The 20,308-nt window shown below is 41.4% G+C and overlaps 1 protein-coding gene across 1 annotated transcript in view; it reads right to left on the bottom strand.

The window, feature by feature from the left end:
* Nucleotides 1-20,308, bottom strand: part of Dpit47 (DNA polymerase interacting tpr containing protein of 47kD) — a 72,208-nt gene that overhangs the window by 24,160 nt on the left and 27,740 nt on the right. The window contains exons 5-6 of the mRNA XM_067158768.2: nucleotides 9,736-9,850; nucleotides 62-224 (exon numbers count right to left, since the gene is read on the bottom strand). Coding sequence (XP_067014869.2) covers nucleotides 62-224; nucleotides 9,736-9,850 — 278 coding nt within the window. The remainder of the gene's footprint in view (nucleotides 1-61; nucleotides 225-9,735; nucleotides 9,851-20,308) is intronic.

Genomic DNA, 20,308 nt, shown 5'->3' with positions numbered 1-20,308 from the left:
ACACAATATTTTTAATCTCGAAAGAGAACTTACACAATACCACGCACTGGGCTGTACCTACGTGGAATCCTCATGACACTCCTGGATGAAGTCTGTGGTTTGATATTCAGGGTAGAGGAAAACAACAGGCCAGACGAGACGTCCGTCCATCATGTGAACTCTGGAGTGCACGTTGTAGGGGCTGTGAGGCTCCAAGTCGCTCAGAGCTAAAGCCGATCCCTTACCTGGCAACACACAAAGACTCCATGTTATGCATTATCTCGCCTAACAAGCTACAAACTGGCACATTTTACATCTCTGAATACATATTTAAAAAAGAATCCTCTTGTGTTAACCATTCCCAAGCCACTGTGCTCAGCCTGGAGTTGTGCATATTGCAAGGTGACGCATAATCAGTGCAAACAATCCTCCCGGATGTTATTCTTAACTTTCTAGATCGGGCTCGTCGTCTCACTGTCAGGCAGCTCCTCAATTGTATAATCACACAGGCCGAGTGGACCTCGAACCAGTCCTCAGGTATAGGTAAAAACCCCTGTCCCAGCTGGGAGTCGAACCCAAGCCCTCTAGGTAGGGGATAGGCACACATTTCAATTTATGTTTCACTAGCAAATGTGCCCGTGCTTCGCTACGGTTTTCTACATCGTATACGGATTTCTACATAAATTATTTTATAAGCGGTAATTGAGATTTTATTAAATTTATTAAAGTGCAGACCTTCACTTCGAGATTCACTACTTTTAAATGGTACATAATATTAACAAACAGTTTGTACTATCAGACCCCTTTCATCCCTCCCACATATGTGGTCCTAAAACATTTCCTCATATCTCCCATATTTATGGGTTAAACTGAGTTTGAAATTTGAATAGGGTGAAATTTGAGTGCTTTTTTAATGCTTTACATTATGTTTTGCATACTTATGTATAAGCTAGAATCATGAAATTTGGTCCACATATGGCCTTCGATCGTGCCAATGTGTGCACCTAACTTGATGATCCTATCTTTCCTATAAGTGTGTCAAACAATGAAATATAGTGTAAAAATCACGAAATTTACGAACAATCCAGAAATACAGCCAAATCTAACGTATAAGGGAGAGACATACGACAAAAAGTCATAGGACCACAGTTGTAGATCACTCCAAATTGAACAGCTATTGTGCCATCCGTTTTGTGATACAACTTACCGTTTAGCCAACAAATAGCTGAAAAGGAATGTCTACACAGTCATTAAAATTGCCTATTTTAATATTTTTGGTCATAAAAAGGGAACAATTTGAACATCTTGGAATTTTTCCATCGGTTACAGGCTAAAAGCTATAATTTTGCCCAATTTCAATTTTCTAGCTCGTCTGCCAGATTGTGCTGCCATCCTGATTTGGAGGGAAGGGGGATAAAAATGAGGAAAGTCACAAATTTTTTTAAGCCCACGAAACCTACAGGCTGTCACTTGGGGTAAATTATAAGACTGCGTTCTTATGCTGAGCCCAAAATTTGAAGCCCTCCCCAGCGTGCCCCCTTCGGGGAATTTTGAGCATTTTTTATTTTTCTAGGGATCCTGGGATTCTCCGGAACCAAGTTTCAAATTTCTGAAATTTTGCAAGTGCCTCATTAATTCACGTCTATTTTCATTTTTATACCTTTATGTATAGATCGCTCCAGACCGACTTGCTTTTAAATATACAGATGTACAGTAGAACTTGATTAATTTCAGTTCTTTAATAATTCAAATGCAGAGATGCCAACTTTCAAGAAGGGCAATTCGTAATGCAGCCGTTAGGGCACGGGAGGGGGGGATGGCGGCCGCAGAATTCTTTCTTCCGAGATCTTACTAACTTACATATCATTGAAAAATCAATGAACAACATACAATTCACCAGATGTAACATATTCAAAGACTGGCATATAGCCCGACTCGTTGGCTGAATGGTCAGCATACTGGCCTTCGGTCATAGGGTCCCGGGTTCGATTTCCGGCCGTTTTAACCTTCATTGGTTAATTCCATTGACCTGGGGGCTGGGTGTTTGTTCTGTCCCCAACATCCCTGCAACTCATACACCACATATAACACTATCCTCCACCACAATAACACGCACTTACCTACACATGGCAGATGCCGCCCACCCTCATCGGAGGGTCTGCCTTACAAGGGCTGCACTTGGCTAGAAATAGCCACACGAAATTATTATTACTGGCATATAAATAGTGTATGATTCTTACCGGCTAAAGTAGCAGGTGATCTGCAGTACACATCTGAGTGGAGGATGAAGGATCATTTCTTTTGCTGAGTACTGTAGTTGCTCCCTTAACAGCTTGTAGCTCCTGTTTGGTAAACGTACATTGGTGATATGCATCCTCTGCACGAACAGTTTGGAGTTCATATTAGCACGGAATTCAGTCTTGTTCTTTTGTTCTTCCTCATCATGCGCATCTAAAAAATCGCGGCTACACACACTACAAAACACCTGTGAATGAGATTTTGAGGAACGCTGTAAAAAGGGCCATTCTTTCTAGTATTCCTCCCTAAATTTTTGAACTATTTTATGGTTTATTACTAGCGTCACTAGTCGTGGTAATGTCATCACACGTATCTTCCTGCACAATAAATCGCTTTATTATTTCAAACCTATCGCATTTTGTAACACACGATTAGCATATATCCTAGAAGAGCAATGTACGTAAATTTGGCAACCAAAATCGCAATAAATAGTTCTTCAACAGTCACGCACACAGTATTCACTATGAAACAGAGTTTGTCACCACTTTGCCGTCAAAACAAAGACAAAAGAACTCGCATACTCGCATGGAAGTCTGATTATGTGATGAACAAAGACAACAACTCCGCAAGATATACCACTCCACAGGTGCCTATTTTTCCGATACTGGAAGCACACACTGCGTTCTTCGCATGTAAACTCGAAATATTCTTAAACGAGGGACAGGAAAGGGGTATAAATGATTACTGAGAAATCCAAAAATAATATTCTGAGAATTCAAGCTGTAATAACATTCCTTGTGTACCCTTTGAACACTTTGTACACTTAGATTTAAAAATCAACAAAAAATCGTAATTTGTGCTGTGCGATTCGTAAAGGCTATAACTATTACGATTGAATTGTAATAGTTGGCATCTCTGCAAATGATCCCTATGCAACACCATGTTAAAAAATTTAAGCAAAAACACCACAGCAGAACACTCATGTACGTATGTCCAAACCTTGTCTCGTTTGAAGTGAATTTTTACGACCGGATGTCCTTCCTGATGTCAACCTCATCAGAGGAGTTAACGAGACAAAATGAACAACATGATGTATGATTGTAGGAACGGAGAGGATGATCTCTCACATTTTCAGAAATTAGGTTCAAGGATGACGGAATGGTGCTGGGCTGGAAGAGAACAGTACTAAATAGTGCAGGAATATGCTGTTTTGGTAATCAAATTGGTCATTGCATGTTATATCATTTTCTAAGTTAAATAATAATGATACTTCTAAAGTACCAATGCCTAATTTCATATCAGGTAATTCTTTTTTTTTTTTTTTTTTTTTTTTGCTAGGGGCTTTACGTCGCACCGACACAGATAGGTCTTATGGCGACGATGGGATGGGAAAGGCCTAGGAGTTGGAAGGAAGCGGCTGTGGCCTTAATTAAGGTACAGCCCCAGCATTTGCCTGGTGTGAAAATGGGAAACCACGGAAAACCATTTTCAGGGCTGTCGATAGTGGGATTCGATCCTACTATCTCCCGGATGCAAGCTCACAGCCGCGCGCCTCTACGCGCACGGCCAACTCGCCCGGTATCAGGTAATTCAAAGAGATCAGAATGTGAATAGCATTTGCCAACTTTTGATCAGTGCAAATTTAGATTTTGGAATTAGGAAGAAATTTGCAATGTCTTTTGTATGGAAAATCAATAGATCAGGATTGGAAACGACTGGAAGCGTTTGAGATGTGGGTCCGGAGACAAATGCTCAGGATTAAATGGAGTAAAACGAGAACAAACAAAAGTGTTCTGAGAGAAATTCAAGGGAAGAGGAAACGCATGCTAACGTTACAATCTTCTGGATCTTGAAAAGACTTATTACAGCGTGCCTAGGGACAAAATCTGGCATTGTCCATCACGAAGAAACGTTCCAGACTCTTATCAGAAAAATGCTGTATACCCACTGACAGAGCTGTGTCCAAATAGGGAGCGGATATTCAGATTGGTTTGTTACTTCTAAGGCAGTGCACTGTCCCCACTGCCATTCATCTCTGTAATGGACGAAATAAAAAGTGTGAAAAAACAGTGTGTCGGTACGGATTACAAGACACTGTCTTTCGTAGACAATGTGGTGATTTGGGGTTGCACAGAGGATGAAACTAGAAAAACCAATTTTAGGAGTTTGGCTGAAAAATCAGCTCTACGAAGACTGTAGCCATGGAGGTTAGCAGGCAAAGAAGAAGTATGAATGTTATGCTGGAAGGAAAGAAGGTAGCAGAAGTTGATCAGTTCCAATTGTAACTCAAGATGCCGTTGTTCAGGATTCAGGAACAAGCTCATTTGTACCATCAAGTCAGGAACCTCCTCTAGGACAGCCATCTTCCTTTAATATCTAAGAAAACTTTGTATCAGGCCTACTTTGTACCAATAACAACATACGGTCTGGAAGCTTGCACCATCAACAGAAGGGATAACAGCAGACTCCAGGCTAAAAAAATGAAATTCCTGAGGTCAATGCTGCAGAAAACGAGACGAGATAAGATCTGGAATGAAAACGTCCGGGAAGACATTCAAGTGAAACCACTCCACAAAATTCTAGCAACATCAAGATAGAGATGGTTTGGTCACTTGAAGAGGGTAGCACATGAATGGTTTGACAAACATCTGGCGGTAAAGTGATACAGGGGCAGACCATCTCCCAAATAAAAGACGATCTGCAAGGAAGAGGAGTGGAATTGTGTAAAGTTGAAGAAGTGTACATGCATATACGTAAGTGGGAGCGCTCTTGCACCACACTTGGGAAACTGGGGACTGTTAAATGATCATGATGACCAATCTGTTGGAAGGGAAAATCACGGAAAGAAAGGCTGAGGACAACTGAGAAAAAAAAGAAATCATTCAAACTTGGCACAGAATCATCATTATGGTTCCTACTACAAACTGGGAGCATGTGTGAGTCAGGCGGTAGCACACCGGCCTCTCACCGCTGGGTACCGTATTTCAACACCCGGTCACTCCATATGTGTGATTTGTGCCGAACAAAGTTTTTTTTTGCTAGTGGCTTTACTTCGCACCAACACAGATACGTCTTATGGTGACAATGGGTTAGGAAAGGCCAAGGAGTGAGAAGGAAGCAGCCATGGTCTTAATTAAGGTACAGCCCCAGCATCTGCCTGGTGTGAAAATGGGAAATCAGGGCTGCTGACACTGGGATTCGAAGCCATCATCTCCCGGATGCAAGCTCACAGCAATGTGTCCGTAACCGCACGGCCAACTCGCCCGGTGTCGGACAAAGTGGAAGCGGGACAAGTTATTCTCGAGGTATTCCGGTTTCCCTGTCACCTTACATTCCAGCAACACTCTCCAATATCATTTCATCTGTCAGGCATTAATTGTTGCTCCAGAGAAGTGCGACAGGCACAATTCCTATCCTCGCCGCTAGATGGGAGCTTCATTCACTCCATTGCTGACTTGGTCGAATGACTTGAAACAGGCTGTATATATTAACTATGAAGTGAAATGAAGAGCGAGGTCAGCCTTTAAGAGCTGATGGTGGCAATTTAAAAATTCATTCAACAAAATTACACTGTTCTCAGAAAATACAAACTTACGTTTGAGGTCTAATTTTTGGTTTGGTGCTGGTGCTGTTTTATAGAATGAATGGAGAGATATTTACCAAAACCTCAATCTTAACATTTAAACAATGCAAAAACTTGGCATTTTATGAAGAAAAGTAGAATTTATGTTAGTTTGATTTTTAAACGGTCATGTCACCCAAGTTAAATATCCCAGGTATAAAAAAGTGTGTTCTTGACATTTAGGAAAAATGGAGTTATAGGTTAAAATTATTTTCACTGAGCTAATTTTGAAACTCTTTGAAGTCTTTGGATAGGGAAAAAAGGCAGAGTATGACTCCTCAGCTAGATGATAGTCACGATACCCGAGCCAAAGAACACGAAGAAGTATGAAATTGATCATTTATCATGATTTTTTGCTTAGAAGCAATTCTTCATTGCACATCATGATTTTCAGACCCCTCTGGCAAATGGAAGTACATGAAATATAATTTTTAAACGTACGAGCTATGCTTACGGCGCACATATAGTACAGTAGAGCAACAATCAAAGAACAACTTCTTCAGGGGAAGGACTCAAACACGGAGCTCACAGGATCACTACAGTGTGTTTGTGTCTGATGCTAATTTCTCAATAAAAGAGGAAGGTGTGCAAGAGTGTGGGAGGATTAATACGGAACAGGGATGTAAAGGAATTATCTACAAGACATATTTTTTGCTAACTTTGATGTTGGTGATGAAGGAGAGGGGTAAAAGTAGAACACAAGCAGTGGAAATGAACTTTCAAAGGTGTCGAGTAGGTTTAACAAGAATGGACAGAGTAAGAAAAAAGAGAGTTTGGGAGATGGTAAATGAGGTACCCCTACAGCAAAAGATAGAAAAGTCAAGGCTACAGTGGTATGGAAATTATTAGTAACGGATACATCGCAATTGGGAAATATCCCGGTAGCAATGGTCATCGTCATCAACAACAAGCAATTCTCTGGAAAGAAAACATTACAAGATATGTTAAGAGAATGGGAGAAGAGAGGATACCAAGAAAGGCAATGCCGGTCTTAAGCAAGATGCAGATTTAACAAAACCACCTCACGAAGCGACCTGATTGGCTAACTTCAGCAGCTGATAAAATGACAAGGGAGTGAGATATCAGTATGACCAACCATCTAATGCTCGAATATCAGGTTCACATTGTTTCTGACCACCCTTTGTATGACTCCATTCTTATGGTAGCCACAATATATATGATTATGTAAAGTGCTTACTTTGCTAAGCCCAGCATTAGAGCTGGTCAGATAGGAAGTGCAAACCAAATTCCCAAGTATTTTGATACGTCAATCGACATAGATTACCTCCTTTCATGGCCTTCAGAGGCAAGACAATGCCAACCGAAAAGCATCACTGTATGCACCAGCAAAACAGGGTAGTTCAACTCTTATCCACGCCATACAGAGACAGTTGAAGGAGAGAGCAAAACGTGGGATGACTTCAATACTTGAACCCCTTAATCTGTACATCAAGCCGTTCAAGGACAAGGTGATACAAATGATCACAGACAGGTTCACCTGCGACGGACAAAATGCCCACTCCTACGGAACGTGCGAAGCGGGCTAGTCTATCGCATGTGCACCGTTAATTGAAAATGCGTGCAAGGTTTTCTCGACAGAAACTACCAGTCATGTGTTTAAAAAAACGTTGATCTCGAATGCACTCAATGGCACAAAAGATGCTCCGAAAAAAGACGGTGAGAAAAAAAAAAAAAAAAAAAAAAGCGAGAATGAATATGAATCATCTGATGGCATTACAACTGATGAATTTTATTGTTGTATTGAAATGTGGAAGAAATAAATTATTCCATTCATTAGGAAGACAATTTCTCATCTGATGGTGAAGACTGACTTAACAATTACAGGGTGTAAAATGTGTTCCTTATACTGTACTTTGGAGTCCGGCTCCATGGCTAAATGGTTAGCGTGTTGGCCTTTGGTCACAGAAGTCCCGGGTTCGATTCCCGGTAGGGTCGGGAATTTTAACCATCACTGGTTAATTTCGCTGGTTCGGGGGTTGGGTGTATGTGTCGTCTTCATAATCATTTCATTCTAATCCTGACGCGCGGGTCGCCTACGGGAGTCAAATCAAAAGACCTGCACCTAGCGAGTCGAACATGTCCTCGGAGACTCTCGGCATTAAAAGCCATACGCCATTTCATTTTTTGTACTTTGGATGCTTTATTAATAAATTCCAATTTTTTCATTTTTGATTTCTGAGGGGTTGGCTTATAAAAAATAAATACAGGGAATTCTAAAATTAAAATTCATACAGACTGCCTGGCTTTAGCAGATGATCTTACAATCCGAGCACCATCCCCTGAAGCAGGTGAGCAACAGATCGAGGAACTTTCTCATCGGGCAGGAAAAATAGGACCCAAAGTCTCCATTGAAAAAAACAAAATATTTGGCCAGTATTAAAAACAGTCCATGTAAGATAAAAACAACACATACATCAAGACTCTTGAGATATACAATGTTTGTTTGTTCGTCCAACCCTTGTCCCGTTTCTCTGTGGGGTCATATGAAGCGAGATGAACATGTCGACGCAGGTTTTTACGACCGGATGCTCTTCCTGATGTTAACCTCATCAGAGGAATGAATGAGATGAAACGCATGACGAATGACAGTAAAAAGTGAGGGGGGGAAACACATAGCCTACTCCTGTCTCCTCAAGGCGTAACGTCCCCATCCGATGGACGAATCACCATCAACAGCGTCATATGCCCTCACTCCATATGAGCACGGAGAGGCTTGGAATTTAATCCAGGCTTTTGGCACGCAATCTAGTGATTAGAAATTGTATACCACCACCTGTCGTACCCTACCGGCCAACATTCTGATGGTGAAACTTTCTTCGACCAACGGGACTCGAACTGGTGAACCACGGTGTCAGACAGTGTAGACTGGACCATCATGGGGAGCTACCAGACAGTTTCGAGACCAGAAGTGAGAAACACTGACTTGAGAAATAAAACGTCAAAACGAGAACTGGAGAAACTAGAACGAAGGATAGGGAGAAAGATCTAAGGACCCTATTAAAATGGAAGGAACAGGAAACTCAGAAAAAATGAAGGTGGACAAAGTAACGAAAGTCATCAGGAAAAGGAGGCTGACTTTCTTTGTATGTCTGACAGCAGGCTGACGAAAAAGATCGTAACACAAGTTTGGAATCTCAAAGGTAAACCCAGATGGTACCAAGGAGTGGCTGATGATTTGCTATTTGCTTTACGTTGCACTGACACAGCTAGGTCTTACGGCGACGATGGGCTAGGACTGGGAAGGAAGCGGCCGTGGCCTTAATTAAGATACAGCCCCAGCATTTGCCTGGTGTGAAAATGGGAAACCACGGAAAACCATCTTCAGGGCTGCCGACAGTGGGGTTCGAACCCACTATCTCCCAAATACTGGATACTGGCTGCACTTAAGCGACTGCAGCTATCGAGCTCGGTACTGATGATTTGAAGCTCAGCGGGAGAACGGAACAAGATGTCCGAGATAGATGCATCTTTAGACAAAAAATCCAGGATTGAAGACTACCTGCAGATGAGGTCAAACCAGCAAAACGACTTCCCCAGTCAGAGGACAGAAGAAATTCTCATATTGGGAGAATGAAGGACATGTGGGCAAGGATATGTAAACATGGTTGGAAACATAAACAAACGTGGTCCTACGAGGCTATAACAATGTCAAAAAATAAAATAATGCAGTAATCTACAATTTAATCTTTTAAACTTCAATTAAATTGCTTAAAACTCCTTCAATAATCACATTGTTTTCTTCCAAAAATAAAACGAGCACAGAGAGTTTACGTAAGTATGCCTATACAGCACACCAGTGAAAGGCTTAACTCACCATTTCTAAAAGATCATGTTAAAAACCCACTGATTACAGACATGAGTGAAGTGATACTTACTCGATCTATGTATACGAATGCCACGCTCTTCGATGGCTTGCAGCAGTTTCTTTTCTTCGGCACTGAGTTTCTGCTGAGCAGCTGCTTCCTTGCGTGCATTCCGCTCTGCTACTTTCTACAAGCAACAGTGAGGAACGTCAGGACATGTGACACACTCAGGGTAGAATGCGGGCCTGTACCACAAAAATAACATACATACATCTTCATTATAGACTGTTATGCCTTTCAGCATTCAGTCTCCAAGCCTCTGTCAATTTACTAAACATCTTTGTTTGTAACTAGTTCTGTGACCTCGTTTAGTTCCATAATATTATCGTTATATCATTAGAAACTCAGCCTAACCATGGTTGTCTACTTCTCTTACCCTCCATAGCAGAGTCCGTTATTTTCCAAGACAAACTAACGTCTTCCATTCCCCCTCACATGAATCAACACCGAAACCAGTTAATGTGTATCACTTCATCCATCGAGTTCACTCCCAACTTCAATCAATCAATCAATCAATCAATCAATCAATCAATCAATCAATCAATCAATCAATCAATCAATCAATCAATCAATCAATCAAGCACCGATATCAGGATTTCTTCATTTCGATAATTACTTATAAATTGTATAATTTTTAATTTATAAATTGATCTTTTTTCATGAATTATTAAGAAAAGAATATTTATTAGGACAATTTCTCTATGGAATATTGTACAAGTGTTTCCTTGACGACTGCTTTCTATTGTAGAAATAATTTATATATTTTCTCTTGAGTTATTTGTTTGTTTTAATCTTGTCAATCTTATGTTAATTTTAAGGACACTTCATCTAAAACATTACTTTGTCAATTTTATATATTTTTCATCTAAACAGTGTTATGTGGCTGAAGATGTTGATAATATACGAAACATGTACCACTTTTGACCATTAAAAGTTGCCTTAAGCAATCATTGTATCGACTAGGTGGAAAATAAATAAATACTTAATTGTGAATCTCGATAGCTGCAGTCGCTTAAGTGCGGCCAGTATCCAGTAATCGGGAGATAGTGGGTTCGAGCCCCACTGTCGGCAGCCCTGAAGATGGTTTTCCGTGGTTTCCCATTTTCACACCAGGCAAATGCCGAGGCTGTACCTTAATTAAGGCCACGCCGCTTCGTTCCCATTCTTAGGCCTTTCCTATCCCATCGTCGCCATAAGACCTATCTGTGTCGGTGCGACGTAAAGCAAATAGCCAAGAAAAAAAAAAAAAAATCACTACTGATCAGCATTTAGGGCAGTCGTCCAGGTGGCAGATTCCCTATCTGTTGTTTCCTAGCCTTTTCTTAAATGATTGCAATGAAATTGGAAATTTATTGAACATCTCTCTTGGTAAGTTATTCCAATCCCTAACTCCCCTTCCTACAAATCAATATTTTCCCCAATTTGTCCTCTTGAATTCCAACTTTATCTTCAAACTGTGATCTTTCCTACTTTTAAAGACACCACTCAAATTTATTTGTCTACTAATGTCATTCCACACCATCTCTCCACTGATGGCTCAGAACATACCACTTAGTCGAGCAGCTCATCTCCTTTCTCGCAAGTCTTCCCAGCCCAAACATTGCAACATTTTTATAACACTACTCTTTTGATTGAAATAACTTACTGTTATTATTTCAATCAAATATCATCAATACGGACCAAAAATGATATTTATATCATGTAACACTACTCTTTTGTCGGAAATTACCCAAAACAAATCAAGCTGTTTTTCTTTGGATTTTTTCCAGTTCTTGAATGGAGTAATTCTGGTGAGGGTCCCACACACTGGAACCATACTCTAGTTGGGGTCTTACCAGAGGCTTATATGCCCTCTCCTTTACATCCTTACTACAACTCCTAAATACCCTCATAACCATGTGCAGAGATCTGTACCCTTTTTTTACAATCCCATTTATGTGATTACCCCAATGAAGATCTTTCCTTATATTAACACCTAGATACTTACAATGATCCCCAAAAGGAACTTTGATTTTTTTTATCATTCAGAGTATCTCCCTGCCACTGTTCCCATTTGGACCAGCAATCATTTCTGCTACTTTCATGTCTGTTACTTCTAACTTATGAATAAGGTATCCTGAGTCCACCCAGCTTTCTCTCCCGTAAAGCAAAGTTGGTCTGAAAACAGACTGATCTAAAGATAGTTTCATTCTGGAGCACACTTCTTTCTTACTGCAAGCTCACTGCATTAGCGTTACTGCACCTTGATTCAATCTCACTTTCTATATTACCATCCTGGGCGAATTCTTATCTAGCTGTTCCCAGCTCTGTATTCCCAACCTGACATTCAATTCTCTAACGACATCACTTTAGTGTTGGGAAGGCTAATTTTCATATCATGCTCATTGCACCTATTTTCAGGTTCAAAGGAATTAGACTGCATGCTTTCGGTACAGCCTGCCATTAACCTATTCACACACCATTTAATTGAACTTACTTGTGCCTTGGTGTATACTATTTATTTTCATTACGTGATATTGCCAACGGCCGTAGCCGTGTTGAAACACCGGATCCCGTGAGATCTCCGAAGTTAAGCAACAATGGGCGTGGTCAGGAGTTGGATGGGTTGCCACGCGCTGTTGGTGGGGGGTACGGGAATGGAGGAGAGGAAAGGAACTGGCCACCCTACCGCACGTAAACTCCGGCTCAGGAACGCCTCTGCGGAGGTTCGGACCTGCCTTCGGGCAGAATAACCCTTACCTACGTGATATTATCACAGACACTGAAAAAGAATGCTTTACAGCAAATAACTACTGTCAGATGTACTTTGTGAAGTCTTTATGTGTACGGTAGATCATGAAACAGTCATCTACATGCAGCGCCACCTTGCACCGGTAGCATTCAAATGAAGATTCCTTCCTCAAACCTCGTGTAACACAGACTTTGCATCTCCTACCTTCTTTGTTGTAGGGGGTATTTTGGTTGGAAAGTATCCCCAGTGCCTCCCCTGAAGTCTCAGTTCTGTATCCCCAGGGCTTGGGCATCATCGTTTTGGAGAGTCAGTCAAGGTCACACCTGACAACAGCTGTTCCGTCAAATTGATCCGGAAGCTGGTAAAGCCTACTCGCTTCTTGTCAGGGTTGAGGAGGCGATGAATGATGTTGGAATTCAGAAGTGTCATCTCTAGCATATAGAAGTATATATTTTTGTATCCTTTCACATATTTCCTCATCAAGGGGGATGATGCAAGTCTCCGTTCATGGGAATCAACACCACCCATTCCACAGTTGTAGTCAACAACAAGATTGGGTCTGAACTACTACTTGCCATCATACTTTACCACTTCAAGGTAATCTGCCCTTCATTTCATCCACAGATACAGGAAACGAGTGTTCCTATTTATATCCTCGGCAGCTGATATAAGACATTTACTTGCATAAGCATGTGTCTCTTTGGTTAGATGTTCCCAAAAGTCTGCTGTCAGAAATTCGTTCACAACTTGCAGTTCGTTCGGGCATTGTCCGAGGTGCCTTTGGACAACACCAGTTGCGTGCTCCCAGTTCCATTCCCTATTGTGTAAAATATGTTTAGAAGCCGCTGGTGTGGCATCAGATGTAGGCCTAAAATTCAGTAACACATTTGACGGCAAAACAGCATTTTGTTCACCCCTACCAGCCCTCACGTCACAGTCACACGAACTACTTTCATTTCCACTAAATCCTTCGTCGCTTATTTCTATATCAATGTCTACCTCTTCTAAACATTCCCTTGTAATCGCTTCGTCACTCAACTTGGAGGCAGCCATGATTTCGCTTACGATGAGGTTGCTAATATACAGGTTATTCTTTCCATGGAATAACTGCACAGAAGTGTTTATCGAATACATCAATGGAATAAAACACTGCTTCTATCTGTCAAGAGGTTACGTTACTAATATTAAATCCTTTCACAAAGGAAACTGGCTTGGAGCGGGCCTGGAAATAAACACTACGCGTAGACGAAGGGATCGGTCTTTGTACCGGAGTGCAGACGAGAGCCAGGACGGACAGATCCGTCAAAGTACATCAAGTGGTTCACCAAGTGGTCAGCATAGGCCAAACTGTTTACTACATTTCCAACTAATTGAATCCCACCCTGCCACTTTATACCATTCATGTAAACTATGAACAACAAAGCTGAAACATAACAGCCTTTTGTAACCCCTGTAACTACCTTGAACCAAGAACTCATTCTGCCATCAGTTCTCACTGCAGCCAAATTGTCAACATAAATGCCTTCAATTGCTCACTATGCAACAAATTTTAAGGTCACAAAAACGTTTTTCGAAAATGTAGGCGTTCTTTATGTATTTCGACCTCCTGAATTCGAAAATGATACTGAAAACATTGTATCACCCACAGTTTTGCACAAATCGCATAAATTTGTAATTGATGGTAATGCAATTTAACGGTATTATAATAATATTCTGAGCTTCATATGGGGTTTTAGTGTTTATTATAATAGACATGAAAACACCATATGAAGCTCAGAAGCGGTACATCGCTTTCAACTGTTCAACACCTGCGCTCCCAGTGGCACGTAGCAAACTGTCGCATTGCAAATGACACTGCCTTTCCGTCACTGTGTTGTGTTTGTGGAAGGAAGTACGAGTTAGTCTTAGTGCAGAATGTCTACCCGAGGTTGTATAAACTCTCCTAACAGTTTTTGTTATACATGTGGCGAACCTGTGGTGAAGAAGGGCCGAAGAAACATTACTACTTTCGTGAAAAAGGTCTACCATGTCTATTTCGGAGTGAAACTCAGCGACATCGATAAACCATGGGCTCCACAGGTCGTGTGTAGAAGATTTACGATGGTGAGTGGCAGGAAAGAAGAAGTCATTACGATTTGGCATCCGTATGGTCTAGCGAGAGGAACAGAATCATACCGACGACTGCTACTTCTGCTCTTGTAAGGTAACTGGTTTCAACAAGAAAACAAGAAGACTATTGAGTATCCGAACAACATTCGCTCAGCTATTCGTCCTATTCCACATGGCCCGGTTTACTTATACCACAGCTTCCGCAGACATTAGATACGGATGCCATGGATGCCGTGCAGGAAATGGATGGTACTGACTTTGAAGTAGGCACAGATGAGGCCCCTCTTCTGTTCACTCAGCCAGATCTAAATGATTTAGTCCGTGATCTGGGACTGTGAAAGGATAAAGCAGAGCTCCTAGGGTCAAGACTGCGTGAACGACATTTCTTTTTTTGCTATTTACTTTACGTCGCACCGACACAGATAGGTCTTATGGCGACGATGGGGTAGGAAAGGCCTAGGAATTGGAAGGAAGCGGCTGTGGCCTTAATTAAGGTACAGTCCCGGCATTTGCCTGGTGTGAAAATGGGAAACCACGGAAAACCATCTTCAGGGCTGCCGACAGTGCGGCTCGAACCCACTATCTCCCGATTACTGGATACTGGCCGCACTTAAACGACTGCAGCTAACGACATTTCTTAGCAACCGGAACGTCCATTACATTTTACAGAAAAAGGGACTTGATATTCACGCAATATTTTTCTCAAAATGATGTGTTAGTGTACTGAAGTGATGTAGGAGGTTAGATGGGTCAGTTCAACATTCCGTACGCACCCGGTGACTGGAGACTGTTCATTGATTCATCTAAAAGAAGCCTAAAGGCAGTTCTGCTGCACAATGGTAACATGCATGCCTCAATACCTGTCGGCCATTCTGTGCACCTGAAGGAAACATACGACAACATGAAGGTGCTTCTTACTACCATTCATTACGAGAATCACAATTGAATGGTGTGTAGCGATTTGAAAGTGTTGGGTACGCTTCTAGGACAACAGACCGGATATACCAAGTTTCCTTGTTTCATCTGTGAATGGGACAGTCGTGCTCGTGACAAACATTGGGAGCAAATGCAGTGGCCCCAAAGGTTGGAACTGGTTCCAGGGGACAAACATATCAAGTGTGATCCTCTAGTGGAAAGAGACAGAATACTCTTGCTACCTCTGCACCTCAAACTGGGCATAATGAAGCAGTTTGTCAAAGCATTACCAAGGTGTGGCAACTGTTTCAACTATCCATGTAACAAGTTCCCCAACCTGTCAGATGCTAAGCTGAAGGAGGGTGTGTTCAATGGTCCCGATATTCGGAAAGTAATGCTAGATGAAGATTTCCTTAATTCAATGAATGCCGTGGAGTGAGAAGCCCGGGCTGCCTTTAAGTGTGTGGTTCAAAACTTCCTGGGAAACAATCGCAGCCCAGAGTATGTTGACATAGTGACAAAGTTGAAAATGCTGGGATGCTCAATGAGTTTGAAGTTACATATTTTACATTTTCACCTTGACTTTTTGCCTCCAAACATGAGTGATGTAAGTGAGGAACAGGGTCAAAGGTTCCATCGGGATATAAAGGACATGGAACGACGATACCAGTGAACTTGGGATGTTCGAATGATGGGCGACTACTGCTGGATGGTATAGATGTGGATTCCCATACGGAATCTGAAATATTTGTTCCGAATGAGTAAATTTATAATACCAATATAAATGGTCCGTTCGTTAATGGACATTATAAATTTTCCACCTAACTCATTCCTGGTTGCCAGCGTTTTGCCCCCGTGTGTTAGGCTGGGCTCTTCAGTTGGTACCTAGCACACCTACCAAGGACTAGTGCATACCATGGAGGCCACTGCGTAGGCTAATTGTAGCCACCGGCAGTGCCAATGCACTATGAGATACTTTGTTTCATTATTAAAAATTGTTGCCTGCTAGGCCACCAGACGGCCATCTGTTGTGGACGGTGACACCCGCATTCAACCATTCACGATACACCCTGGACACGGTTGATCGTGTGAAGCCGAATTCCCGCACCACTTCCGAAATCGCACTTCCCATCCGTGGGGCACCGACCACCATACCCTGTTCGAACGGTGTCAGCTCACGACGACGTTTCATGTTACACCTCTCACGTGCACAGCCATTGCTCACAAGGTCTCTTATACAACTGCCGCTGGCACAGGGGGCGTGTGGTGCGCAGACAACACACCCGCGCATCAGTGCTCCGCTATCCCATGACATTTGCTCAGTCAGTGTACTTGTAACTGCTAATCCCAAAACAGCACAGAAGTCCAGTAAAATCTTCCTCACATTTATCCATCACCTTCTCATATACTTCAATTATACTGTATTTCCAACACTCGCATTAGCACTATCCTATCCTTGCTGTTGATCCTGACTAAAATGTCAGTCAGTGCCTCATCCTCTGCACCCTCATATGATGAAGAGATTGACAGGATTCTCCTCCTAATTCCTCCAACTACACACATCATTTGCTCATATAAGTGTCTTAACAGAAACTACACTGTGTGCAGTCCTGCCCCACACTAACTCCAGGTACATCCTCTTTGCCAGCTCAGCTAATTTCCTTTCTTCCATAAGTCCCATTAAAATTGATAAATCCCTATCAAATTCAGTTTTGCTCCCCACATGGTTTCCTTTTGTTAAGAAGGAAGCCATACAATACAGTGTTGACTTGGTTATGTAATTTAAAAGCTTTTCAGTCAGTTGAACATACTAGTTCAAAATATATCATATACCTGTGACTAAATCAAGCAGAGAAATTGTTCCACCCAATCGATACTTTTTATTTTGCCTTTGGCAAACTTAATTTACAAGTAGTACATGTTTCATTTACAAAGGGGGATCAAATATAAATAGGATTTTATTTTGTATTTAAATTCATTTATTGAAAAACACAAGGAAATTACAATTAATTTTTCCACATAGTTTCCTGCTTTGGAAATGCATTTGTCCCAGCGTATGGGCAGCTTTTTGATGCCCTCATCGTAAGAAGAACAGGGTCTTGTCACCAGCCAGTTGTGCACTCTCATCATCTTCAAATCGTTGCCCTCCTAGAGCTTCTTTAAGCGGTCCGAACAAATCAAAATCACAGGGCGATAAGTTCGGGCTGTAAGGAGGACGATCGAGTGTAGTCCAGTGCATTTCTTGTAGCTTGGAGACAGTTAGAGCTGCAGTATGGGGCCGTGCATTGTCGTGGAGGAGGATGACCTGTCCAATCGGTTGACCTCGTCTTTTGCGGCGATATGCAACCCTCACCTTGTTCAACACCTCACAGTAGTAAGCAGCATTGATTGTGTGTCGCTCATGCAAAAAAATCAATCGGCAACATGCCTCGCCGATCGAAAAAAAAATGGTTGCAAGAACCTTGCCAGCTGAGAGTCGAGCCTTGGCTTTCACTGGTGCTGCCTCCCCTTTCCTCCGCCACTCCTTACTGGCTTGTTTAGATTCTGGAGTGTAGTGGCGGACCTATGTTTCGTTGCAGGTGACGATCCAACTAAAGAATGCATCACCTTCTTCCGCAAACCTTGCTGTAAGCCTCTGATAGACCTGCAAATGTCTTGACTTCAGATTTTCGGTCAAAAGGTGAGGGACCCATCTGGAAAACACTTTATAGAAATGTAGGTTGTTTGTGATTATTGTTTGACCGCTCCCATGACTGATTCCGACTTGTTCTGCAATTTCTGTTACTCTCGCCTGTCGATTGTCATCAATAATGCCTTTAACTGCTCGAATGTTTTCGCCTGTAATGCTGGTCCGAGGACAGCGATCGTGTTGCTGATTTTCCACACGTTCTCGTCCTTCCTTCAACTTTTTATGCCAGGCAAACACACACGCCCTTGACAGTGTTTGATCACCGAACTGTGCAGTCGATCTTTGGCAAATTTCCGCCACTGGAACTCCCTCATGAGCAAGAAATTTTATAATTACGCATAGCGCAGTGGAGGAGTGCACCTGTCGTGAGCATTACTGACAAAACAGCACAAAATATATAACAGCATGCTCTCCCGACTCTTGACCACCTACAACATAAAATAATTTAGAAGCCTCCACCTTATCAATACAATATTTATTTACTATAAAGCAGTAAATTCAGTCAGTACCGGTTTCGACCCCTGTGGGGTTATCCTCAGCTGACACACATTAAATTGGTTTCAAAAACATCATATGTAAAACATTACACCTTCATACAACTGACTCAATTAAACCAAACATTAAAAAGTTGCTTATTAAAATAGTAAATGGATCTTATTCTTTGGTTTGAAAAATACTTGTTATGTGAGGCATGTGACCTCATGTACCTAATCTACTTAATAATGGCACATGCAATCTTTCATAACAACATCTATCACCTGCATACTAGCAGTTGTTAAGGAACATTGGAACGAATGAAAACAACTATAAGCCTCAACTTTAGCATATATACACCGTGTACTTACCAATTTACAATGCAGCAATAACGAACAGTACAAATCAGAACAAAAAAATTGGACCCATTTTACTTGTTTTTACCATTTCATTTATTTTTAACTGGCCTGTTACATCGGGTCTAAAACTTTTTATGTACATATATCTTGAAGACAAAAATGCTGTAAATATGTAACAATTTTACAAACACTAGTGTAAACTTCATTTGATAAGAAGTATTTTTCAAACCAAAGAATAAGATCCATTTACTATTTTAATAAGCAACTTTTTAATGTTTGGTTTAACTGAGTCAGTTGTATGAAGGTGTAATGTTTTACATATGATGTTTTTGAAACCAATTTAATGTGTGTCAGCTGAGGATAACCCCACAGGGGTCAAAACCGGGACTGACTGAATTTACTGCTTTATAGTAAATAAATATTGTATTGATAAGGTGGAGGCTTCTAAATTATTTTATGTTGTAATAGCAATCAATATGGAAATGAAGCTAATAGATTATGTCTTGACCACCTAAGCATAGCAGAAGCACAGGGCCATTCCTACCAACTGCTGATGTTCAGGAACAAAAATACCATTTATACTTGATCGACTAAACATCAACAGATCAGCTACACTTTTTTTTTTTTTTTTTGGTTTAGGTAGAAATTCTTAAAAGAACAGAAACATATTATTTCATGTCCATCTTAAAACAATCTCTAACATATTAAAAAATGTAAGATTGAACCTCTGAAAATGTTGGAGGGGCAGGGGGGAGGATAAGAACTTAGCTATGTCTATTTTGTATTAAACTTATGGTTAATAAACGTTTCTAAAAACATGTTATAACTGATGACTAGGAAATGTCTTTGTTAAAAGCTGAGGCCATTCCCAAGGTAGTAAGAATGCTCCTATATCTGGGGTCGTGTCACAAACCAACTAACCATTCAATGCTCAAAGTCACAAATTCTCGGAGTAACATTAAATTCCAGCACCAATATCATTAACGTCAACATACAAGACACAGCTAGGAATTTCCTGTTCAAACACGGTGCTATAAGAAGAATGTTTACACTTCTGTGTTCCATGTTATGGGAACACAAAAAAACAAAGACATTTTCTAGCCATCACCCCGTGGAGTACGGGCAGCGTGCGCGCCTCTTACCCGGAGGCCCCGGGTTCTATTCCCGGCAAGGTCAGAGATTTTTACCTGCATCTGAGGGCTGGTTTGGGGATGACTCAGCCTACGTGATTACAATCGAGGAGCTATCTGGCGGTGAGATAACGGCCCTGGTCTAGAAAGCCAAGAATAACGGCTGAGAGGATCTGTC

Source organism: Anabrus simplex, chromosome X (assembly GCF_040414725.1).
Source record: "Anabrus simplex isolate iqAnaSimp1 chromosome X, ASM4041472v1, whole genome shotgun sequence".
NCBI classification, from domain to species: Eukaryota; Metazoa; Arthropoda; class Insecta; order Orthoptera; family Tettigoniidae; genus Anabrus; species Anabrus simplex.
This window is presented reverse-complemented; position numbering and strand designations above follow the sequence as displayed.